The following is an 11,192-nucleotide window of genomic DNA, read 5'->3' as shown; positions in this document are numbered from 1 at the left end:
ATCCAAAGTGATCTGTAGCAATACATCATCTCTGCTGGGAGTACTTGAGTTACAAGCACAGCAGTGGGAGGGAGCTCTCAACTCAAAAGCTCCCATAATACCTTACTCAGAACTGTATTTGACTCCTAGCTGCTGAAAGAAGCCTTGTTACTAAAAGATAACTTTTTGCGTGTGTGTCAACCCAAGTGTATGATTTCATTTGCTTGACTTGTATTTTTACCTGTCAGTGATTAAGAATCTTTTTCTGTTCTTTTTGACTGTGCCATGACTTGTGCATATTACATGTGGCTGCTGATGTGACACAAACCATTTCCTTAGTGGTTCAATTTGCAATTCTCTGACTTTGTGGAGTACTTTGGGGGTGCTTCACTGTGGGAGGTTTCTACTTTGTTTTCCCTTCTTTATTCAACTGAGCAGCTTCTTTAGACATTCTTGGTTAGTGACCAAATAAAAGCCTGCAATACATGCACTGGATACATGCATTGTGTTGTGTATTTAATTCAGTCTGTGATTGTGAGTTAATTAGCAGCTGTGGGGCTCCTTGGGTTTTTGCTCTGAGAAGCATATCTCTGTGTATCCCAGTTTAGCAGTTAGGTGATGTGATTTATGCAAATTCCAGTGAGCTTTGTCTTCTCTTTTTTTTTTTTTTTTTTTTGCCTGCACTTCTATAGTTGTCAGCTGGGTAACTAATCACAGATCACACAGAATTCTTGACTATTTTTTGCATGAGTGCAATTCTTTATTTTTTTTCTTTTTAATGTGATTTCATTCTGTTCTGATACTTGTTTTCTACTAGTTGAGTACTTGCTACAGAATGAAACAAGTTCCAGTTGCTCTTTGTTAAGTCTAATGGAAGAGAGGAAACAAAGAAGAAACAAAGAAGAAACAAGTGCTTTTATGGCAGTGGGTGCTTACTCTGGTGTGGAAAAACTCTGTCCTGTGATTTAAAATGAAAAAACCAAGGCAAGTCTTCAGAGCTTCTGGAAGGCTCTTTTGGGAAAGGCAGAGTGCACTCAGTGCTCTTGTAGAATACCTGCTACAACACTATATTAAGAATGCCAAACATGATATCTGCTGTTAACTATGGCATGCTTCCAAGTATGAGATTAAAGGTCAGAATCTGGTTGCTTCAACCACTGTAATATCATAAGCGAAAATAATCCGTAACAGAAGATGTATTTTCCTGCAATAAACATGTGGATTAACAGTGTTGTTTTACAAATAAATACTGAAACAAGAGGTGGGTAAGCAGTCACACAACTGTAAGTTAATTATTAATCCCAGCCTGTAGCCATTAAGATCATACTTGGAGTAAAGCTGTGGGGGAGTTTTGAACTGGCCGGGGCCTGGCTCCTGCTTTCCTGGTTCTTTGTAATGAGTGAGGTCCTTGGGATAAAGGCTTCCTCAATGCTGTAACTTTAGTGGTGGTCTTTGCAGGCAAAGTATCAAGATAAAGCCTGCAGCTCCCACCTTGGCTCTTTCACCTTGTGGTTGAAGTTACAGCCCTTCAGGTATTTAGTCCTTTTGAAAAAGAGAATTATGTTGTAGGAGTGGAGGCAAGAGTAGGAAAATGATGATGAAGCAGTACAAGTCAGCCCAAATCAAGAGAACTTGTGGAAAGGCAGCAAGTGCCCCTCCCTTAGGGCTGAGACACAGTTGTGATTAACAAGGGAAAAGAGGCTGAGATGTTTCTGTAGCCCATCTTCTTTCACATCCTCTGCAGTTGGGACCTTGGAAACAGCAGGCAGAGCCTTTTATTTCCTTACTGTGTCAGTGTGAATTTCAGAAGAGTATTGCTGCTGCTGTGTTCCTGGCAAGCTGCCATCCGGGCTCAGGTGTAAGCTCAGTGCTTCTTCATGCTGACCACATCCAGGATACGTGGGCTCCCAAGGTGAATTTCTCACAAGGGTGACAACCATGTTAGAGCAGTGAAGGCGCTGTGGTCGTGAGGTGAGCGCGTGGGTTGTGGGGTTGGTGTTATGTGCTCCCACCCTCCTCTGCCACCTGCAACTGCTGTGAAACACTCGCAGAGAGATCTCATCAGGGGCTGAGCATCGCAGTGGAAAGTGGGAAGCCTGACAAGGATTTGGCAAGACTTTGAGGCTGCGTTGTTTCCTTCTGTCCTAATGTCCCCTTACATGCTTTGTTCCTCTGCACTGCTGATGATTTAAGGGCTTTCTACCTTCAGGTTCTGTTAGCTAACCCCTGCTGCCTTCCCAGCAGTGAAGGGAGCTGCTTGTTTGGGCACGAGTGTCAGCCCTTCTTCCCCGTTGCTGGAGTGAGGTATTTAATTGGCTTTTAATGTATCTGTAGTCTTGTTGCTGAAAGAAAAAAATAAATAAATAAATAAAAATCTAAGCCTAAGACTTAATGATGAGAAGGTGAAAATGCGTAATTGCTTTCCTGGATGAAGAAGACCCAGTAAAACCTCTTGATGTCCCGTATGGAAAGGCTTGACCTTAATTTTTTTTTTTAAAAACAAAAATATTACCTTTATGTGGTGTTTTTTTTGCTGATGTGTGGCATGATGTCTGTTGGGGAAGTTTCACTGCTATGAAGCAACTGATTTTGAATTCATCATGAATGTGTTCACATTTGAAGAATCTCAAGTGATTCTGAAATTTTTGTTCAGGTGTGAAATGGTGCTTAGAAAAACAGATTTAGTTGGATAAAAATTTGCAGTATTTATACGTTCAGTTTGAGGTATGTATTTCCAAGACCAAATGTTTTCAGTATTACAGATTGGCAGAAACATCAGCCCTATTGAGGCTTTAAATAATTGAGGAGTTAATCATCATAAGAATTTCCCTGTGGCGTGCATAATTCTGTTGCAAGGGTTGTTCAGTTATAAAAACTTCTGTATCACCAACTCTTGCAACTTGAGTGTTTCTTAAGTATGAATCTGTTTTGTAGGAGGCACTCAAGGAAAGTGGGAGTGCAGTTTGAGAAACTGTTTAAAGTCAAATCATTTTTAATTTTTGATTGACTTTTATAGCTGCAAGTCTCAGACCCATTCTGACTGGTACCAGGCTGTCTGATAGCAGTGCTATCTGTGTCCTGCTTCTTAAACACTGGGAAGCTGGATGTGCAGTTTGAACATGAATTTTATGCTGGAGATTTTCTGGATACAAAAGAGAATGAACAGTGAAATGGCTTTTGCAGAGCTTCTCCCATCTGCTGTAGCAGAGTGGAGTCTGTAAGAAGTAGGGTACGGAGCTGTCATTTCCACATCTGTTGCTCTATTTCCTGCTAACAACTGATACAAATCATAGAGAATGTTTGACTTCAGGACAGCAGGATGAGTGTTTGGAGGTTTTCTTTTTGGCAGTGTTTCCATCCTACCCTTATCCATCCTTATTGAATCTATGCCTCAGAAACCATTCTGACTTACCTAGCTGGCATTTCAAAACTTGCATTTGCTTTGAGCTATCCTGTATCTTTCAAAAAGTAAAACATGTAGAATTTCAAAGTTTCTGATTGCAAGGTTTGAGAACTATATGACATCAGATAGACATGCTTAATGTGGTACTATCAAATGCAATGCTCTGTGCAGATTTTACGCTACCATGCTGAACTTACAGCTTTCAGCCATCACTTCAGAGTTGGTTATCAGTGTATCCTTGGTTATTTGTTGTTGTTTTTTTTTTTTTTCATTGCATTCACTTCAAATTTTAAATGATCATTCCAGGCACCTGTTGTGGTGGCAGCAGCTCTTCAGAAGTTGCTCGCAATACCTGGTGTCATTTGCACTGGAGATTGGTTCTGGGCTTGTAGAGATCACTGGGTTCATTTTGCTCAGGCTCATGTTCCTGCTGCCTCTTGGTGACTGTGCCTTTGCTCTTGCTGGGCCAGTGCCTTAGGGAGTGCCTTATAAAGCCTGACCCTCACTCAAACAGATTAAAGCACAGTGTATTTAAAGCTAAATATAGAAGGCAGAGCTCTCATTCCTAGTAATTAACTGTTCAAGAGTCTCTTCTATTGCGCTGACCTCTAGTCATTTAGTCTGCCGCAAGTGGCAACTCTTACATTAACTGCTTTTTCCTTTTTCTCTCTTGTTCCCGAATGTCCTAAAGGTCGTAATTTTTTATCATTTTAATTATGAACAGTTTTAAAATCTGATAGCCTACCTTAAGCTGTGTACTATTCTTCAAGCAGTTTAAAAATACTCTACATCAGAAGTGGTCAAGAAGACCAGTGGTGTCCCGGCTTGTCTCAGGAATAGTGTTGCCAGCAGGAACAGGGAGGTGATCCATCCTCCTGTACTCAACCCTGGTGAGGCTACACGTTGAGTACTGCATTCAGGTTTGGGCCCTCACTGCAAGTAAGACACTGAGATCCTGAAGCATGTTCAGAGCAGGTGAATGATGCTGGTGAGTGGTCTGGAACACAGATCTTATGAGAAGGTGCTGAGGGTGCTAGGATTGTTTAGTCTGGAAAAGAGGAGGCTTAGGGAGACCTTGCATCTCTCTACAACTACCTGAAAGGAGTCTGTAGTGAGGTGGGGGTTGGGCTCTTCTCCTGTGTAAGTAATGATGGGATGAAAGGGAATGGCCTTTAGTTGCACAAGGGAAGATCTGGGTTTGATATTAGGGAAAAATTTCTTCTTTGAAAGTGTGGTAATGCATTGGAGCAGGCTGCCCAAAGGGGTGGTGGAGTCGCTGTCCCTGGAGGTGTTGAAGAAATGTGGATGTGGCACTGAGGGGTGTGACTTAGCTGTGTGGTGATGAAGGGTCAGTGGTTGGACTTGATGGATCCTTCCGGTCTTAGCAATTTTATAGAGGAACTCTAACAGTAGAAACTTAGCATATGCATTTCTGTCTTTTATAATAAGTATTCCTAGGCTGAGGTCAGATGCCTTTGTTCCGTTCTTTGCTCTCAAAGCAGCAATTTTTTTCACTAAGGAAGTAGACAGTGCTGATACCAGTCCAGTGGCTGCAAGAACTTGCTTAAAACTGTCTAAAGCTCACGGGCAAGGGTTGAGGTGTTGGGGGACAAAACACTCTCCCAGGTGTTTCTCACTGGGTTTATTTTGTACTTCCATCTTCTATGAATAATGGTCACAGCAGGTAAGTGTCACATCTGGTTGGTCCATGGCTGAAGTCTGGCCTGTTGCTCAGGGCTATGGTGTATTTCCTGAGCACACCTCCTACTTCTTCTCAGCCTCTGAGACAGCTGCGTGGGGGGAAAGAGGTGTCTGAGCTCCCTTGTGAAGAGGGACTGGGATTTGACAGCACTTCAGAAGATCCTGTGGTATTGCGGTATGATGTTCTTTCTCTCCTTGCAGATGTGTGGGAGTGTTTTCCAGAAGGCAGTGTAGTGTGCTGGTTGTTCTGAAATACTCTCTGTTAAGACAGTAGCTTTAAATCACGGTTATGAATGTCAGCCTCTCAGTATAACTGGCTTGGTTGCTATTTTTCATATGACTTGCAGGAAAGCAAAACCAGTCTTGACTGTGGACTTGGCACATTCCAGTGCATGCTGGTGTTTTCTGACTGCTGATAAATCACAGGGCTACCCTAGAGAGCAATGGTTTGCCAAACTACACATCTGAAGCACTACTGAAGTGGCTTGTTGGTGACACTGCAACTAGGAGAGAGTGGTGAATGGGAACAGTGTTTCTTAGAGCACTGCTAACTGCTGTGTAAGCTTTTGAGGAGGGGAGACCATTGCTTAGGTAATTATGTGTGGTTGATGGCATCTTTCTAGCCAGCGAGTTTCACTTTTTACATGGTAGCAAGTGCTTGCAAAGGGACGTACTTTTGAATGGGCCTGCAGCCCAGTTCACCTAGATTCCATGTTGAAATTTGTACTAGAGAGTCCTTGATGGAGAAACAGAAATACGGATTTATGTAAAACCAAATTTCTTAAGAGAACACATCCGAAGGATGAAGCTTCTTGTATGGTAAAGCTCAGCTCTGGATGAGCAAACTGTCTATGCCAGCGACCTGAAGACCTGCAGGGTGTGCAGCAGTGACTGGCAGAGCGTAGCAATGATACAGGGCCAGGACCATTGGGACACACCGTAGGGCTTTGCAGTATTTCTTTCTGTTTGGCTGTCAGTTTGGTGGCTCCTTGCACCAGTTGTGACTGCAGTGATGGGACCAGCTCTGTCCTGGTGCTCTGGGCTGGCAAGGTGCCTGCACAAAAGGCAGAGGCTGCTTCCTTCCTGTTCCTGCTTGGGTTTGAACTGTTTCTCATGTGGGGAGAGATGGATTTGCTGACCATCTCTCTTGTTTTCTTGTTTGGCGCTTTTTTTTTTTTTTTTTTTTTTTTTTTTTTTTTTTTTAAGACAGGAGGTAGAGGCAGAGGAACAGGTGCAGTAGTATCTTTAATAATCTTTTGAATAATACTAATTATTCTTTATATATTAAGAACTTGTTTTCTCTTTCACATACCAGGATTTTATAACATTGAATGTTTGGTTGGGTTGTTGGGTTTTTTTTGTTGTTTTTTTTTTTTGTTTTTTTTGTTTTTGCCTTTAGGTAAACTGTTGTCTGTAAATATCATTGTAAAAATATATTTTTTTTTTTTCTCCAGAAATTTTATGAATAAGAATCAGAAGCCGGTGCTAACAGGCCAGCGGTTCAAAACTAGGAAGAGGGGTATGTTATGTTGCATTTTGTTACTTTCCTACATGTGGAAATGAATAAAAACAATAGATACAATGTCTGATATTTAATAGGATTAAGATTTTTCTCCTCTTCCCCTTGCTATGTTAAGAATATAGATGTTATTTGTAACTTATTTGTAAGGTTTTGGATATTTTGTTTATGTTTCAGGACTTCATTGATACTTTTAAGTTTGGATTTCTTTGCTGTTAAATCTTGCAGAGATTGTTTAAGAATTAGGTTTTGAGTTTACAGTAGGCTTATGTATTATGAAGAAAACTTACTGTTTGTCTTAGCTGTTTCTGAACGTGTCCCTTTTGATTAAGAAAACAAACTGTGAGCTTTTATTTGAAGATTACATAAATTGCGTGTTCTTGTTTTTATGCATATTTCTTTGATTCAAACTTACGCCATCTCTGTAAATGAATCCTTCACTTCTGAAAAGGAAATTCTGTTCCATTATAACATCAAATAATCTCATTGGACCCATTTGCTTTAACAGAAAGCTCTTTTCAAAGACAACAGAGAACAAAAGCAAACAAAAAACCAAATGTTTTTCTACTCTGTTAGTATAGTTTGATTCTTATTGTTAAAACACTTAATTGCCATGACGTGAACCCCATTTTTGTAATTGATACTGATTTTTCTTCAAAAATGGCTAGCAATCTATATATATTCAATTTTTAAAGGAGACAGATAGCGCTGATTGTACTGATCATGCAAGTATCCTATATAGCAAGAATCACTGAATTGTAAGGGTTGGAAGGGACTTCTGGAAATGGAATATCTTTTCCCACCCCCATACTCCTTCCTCTAAAGCAAGGTCCCTAGAGTAGGTTACACAGAAAAATGTGCAGGTGGGTTTTGAACATCTCCAGAGAGGATGACTCCACCATCTTTCTGGACAACTTGTTCCAGTGCTCTGTCACGCTTAAAGGAGGTTTTTCTCATGTTTCTGTGGAATTTCCTTTGTTTCAGTTTGCAGCCGTTGTCCTGTTGCTGGGCACTGTTGAAAAGAGTGGCCCCATCCTCTTAACCTTCCACTCTTTTCTTATTTATTACCGTTGATAAGATGCCCTCTCATTTTTCTCTTCTCTGGGCTGAGCAGTCCCAGGTCTCTCAGCCTTTCCTCAAAAGGGAGATGCTTCAGCCCCTAAACATCGTTGTGGCTCCCCACTGGGCTCTCTCTAAAAGTCTGTCTTCATCTCGGGAGCCCAGGACTGCACGCAGTTTTCCAGGTATGGTCTCACCAGGGCGCAGTGCTGGGGGGGAGGGTAACCTCCCTTGGCCTGCTGGCTACAGTCTATTTAATGCACCCCAAGGTAACCATTGGCCTTCTGGGGCTTAAGGGCACACTGCTGGCTCCTGGCCAATCTTTTGTCCAGAAAGGTGCTCAGGTCCTTCTAACATGCTTGTTCAGATCTTGGAGTTCATTTTCTGTGGTTGAGTGCCTGAGACAAATGAATGCCTGACACTTTGATGAGAGCAAAAAAAACATATATATATACACACACACACACACACACACTCAAAATATTGATAATAAAATAATCTTTTTCAGAAGATAATGTCTGGTTTGTGAAATGAAGATTTCAGTGTTTTGCCGTTGCAGTAGCTGATTATTTTGGTATGCACAGATGGAGTTCCTATCTGTCACATAACAGACTTTTTCCATCTTGACTTTCCTGTTTCCCATTAAAAGCTGTCACCTGATCTGAGTTTGTTGTGACAGATAATGTGAATAAGAGCATTTTCTCACTGTGGATGGAAGAAACAAAAAGAGTTTGTAGCCTTCCTCAGAAAGCTGCTAATTCTACCATGAATCTGAGGAGTTGAGTGAATGTATTAAAATCTAGGAAAGTCATGAAGCTTGGGTGAGAATTGTGAAATAGCTTTTTTTGCAATTCTGTTAAAGAGCAGTTCCAGGTTTTTCAACTCTCCTCCCTTGCACACACTGCTTCCTCCGTTGTCTTAGCTGGCACAGTTCATACAAGTAAGCAGAACCTCTTCAGATGAAAATATCCTTTTTATTTATGCACATACAATGTCTACAGGTATAACTAATTTGAAAAAGAAACCTTTGGTGTTTGTAAATAAATGTCATAGTGCTCCAGTAATTAGTGAGATTAACTTTTCTGTCAGTATGGTCCAAAACAGCATTAGCTAGCAACAGCAGAGGTGTAATTGGAGCAATGGAATTAACAGTTCCTAAAGAGTAATGCTGTCAAATCAACCAGGTATGTGTATCGTTGGATTGATTATACGTATTGTTTAGTCTAATTCAATCAGTTCTGGTAGTTATTTTACTTACTAAAATTGTCTCAGAACATTCTCTTTTTTGATAGGACATTCTTTTCAGTCCTTGTTTGGCATTGTATGTAGCACAGTGAGGTCCTGACACTGATTTGGTACTCTGACTCTTATTATGCTACCACTAATAATTATAAGTAATTTTTTTCTTAACTGTATGGAAGGAAAAGACTTGGAGCAGTGATTGGAAGACTGAGGGAGGTGTTTGCTTTAGGAGATTACTTATATGGAATTTGGAATATTGAACTCTTAATATGCAGGCACTTAGAGCATCTTCTAATCTAAATCCTAATTGTTTCTGTTCTGACTTCCAACATATCAGAGACTCATTAAGTTTTACTCTGATGTGACTGAGCACATAGAGTATGGTTCGACTCTGGCATTTCAGTCATTGGAGACTTTCTGGTGTATGCGACAGGCAGACCGTTAAGAGGGTCTGAAATATGCAAATGCTGAAGGAAACTGGTTGAATTATGGATAATGCTTCTTGCCAGTTGATTTTCAGAGGATGCACTTTTCTCCTTCTGCAGCTCCCAAGAATGCTGCTGTCTGAGTAGAAAGTGAGCTGTGACATGGTGGTCAGACATTTAATAAAAAATACTTGTCACTATGAAGTCCATTGCTGCTCAGCTAGCTGCAACTAGTCTACAGATGTGAATGATTTCTGAGCTTTCAGAAGGCAATAAAGGAAGACGACAATGTTTGTTTGTTTTTTCCTTTAAATTTTGAAAAGGTGTTTAGAGACTAAAATGTTTTTAAAAGAGAGCAGCCTGAGATAGCAACTTTTAAATCCCCCTCCTTCCATTTCTATCAGTTGAACTAATAAGAGTTACAGAATCATAGAATATATATTATATATATTATAAATATATATAATACATATAATATAGAGCTTTTCTGAAGTGTATACAGTGGCACATATTGAAGTCACTTTCCAAGATATGAAAGAAGAAAACTAATGTTGTGAAGGAAAAAACCTGTGAGGCAGATCCTTATTGGGTTTCTGTCAATCCGGATGAAGATGGTAGTATGCTTAGTTCCAGGAATAATCTGTATACCTGTCAGTTACAAGACTTTTGATGAGGGTCAGCAGTAGTTGTCGTCTGGCCGCAGTTTGTGCTTGATGTGAAGGTACATGGGAAATGTATTGACCACACTGTACTTGCATGCATGCAAATTCATTACATCTTGTTTGTGTAGCCTGATGTAGAAAAGGAGGAAATAGGAGTAACAAAAGTGGCAGTGGTTAGTGAGGAAGATGTATGTATCCAGGCAGTTGACAAATACCTAAGGACAAAAAATGTCATTAAATGTTAATGGAAACAACCAGTGAGTATTGTTCGTAGTAAGCTGATAGACGTTACCTGGCAGCCATGTTTGTCCCCATGGTATAGATATCGCAGAGCTATTAACAGCTGAAGAACTGTGCAAAAACATAAATGGTAGCATAAGAAGAAGCTGAGCTAAGCTGTGCATTTTAGTTTCTTTTGTGAAGGAGAATTATTGAGTAAAGTCAGTATTACGGTGAAGTCAGAAAAGGGGCTAAATAGGGCAGCTCATTTATCTTCCTTAGAAAAAAGAGCTGTGGGCTTTCTCTTGAGGAGCTGGAACAGATTCTTAAGGAGGGAGGTACAGATGTACTTTGTGATTTCCTTACAAGGAAATAAGGATCTGGGACCTGGTGAAAATGAAAAGCTATGTATAGCACTGCTGCCTTGAATATTGTATGCAGTGCATCTGCAAGCTACACCTGCCTTTGCTAGCACTGATTGAAACTGTGCTTGTTCAGTGATTATGTACTTGACAGCTCAGCATACTGTCACCACTTCTTGATGATGGCTTCTTACTCATTCTGTTGTACTACGTCAGCATATTCTTCAGTGCATTAGTTTGGTAGAAAAATGCTTCAGTAAAATTATAAACCATTTTTCATGCAGCGAATTCACCTCCTCTTCCTGTGTAAATTTTTAGATTATGATAGACAAGAAAATAGAAGGGTGCACCAAATGAGAGGAGTGTTTCTGGGGCAGCAGAGGGTTCTTTTTAAGTAGCAAGAAATATTAATCACAATGTTTGTTTTTACTGAGGACTGTGTACCCATGGTGCAAAACACACAACATTTCAGTTTAAACATAAGCATCTTAAATATTTTGACAAAATATAGCAATTATTTAACTTAACTCTTAAGACAAAATTGTCATCTATCTTAAGAGTCATCAAGCTTTTTAACTATATAAATACTGCATATGTGGTAGCCCGTAAAAGAATTATTTT

General features: G+C 40.2%; 1 protein-coding gene across 1 annotated transcript in view; it reads left to right on the top strand.

Moving 5' to 3' along the window:
- Positions 1–6,541: 6,541 nt before the first annotated feature.
- The window catches only part of BZW2 (basic leucine zipper and W2 domains 2), a gene marked incomplete at its 3' end in the record, with an annotated part of 32,022 nt that continues 27,371 nt past the window's right edge, over positions 6,542–11,192 (top strand). Inside the window, exon 1 of the mRNA XM_079538414.1 lies at positions 6,542–6,602. Within this exon, the coding sequence (XP_079394540.1) occupies positions 6,545–6,602 (58 nt within the window). The 5' untranslated portion in view covers positions 6,542–6,544. The remainder of the gene's footprint in view (positions 6,603–11,192) is intronic.

The sequence above is a fragment of the Tetrao urogallus genome (genome assembly GCF_951394365.1).
Source record: "Tetrao urogallus genome assembly, chromosome: 7".
Lineage (NCBI taxonomy): Eukaryota > Metazoa > Chordata > Aves > Galliformes > Phasianidae > Tetrao > Tetrao urogallus.
The sequence above is the reverse complement of the archived record's forward strand: the minus strand, read 5'-3'. Positions and strand labels throughout refer to the sequence as shown.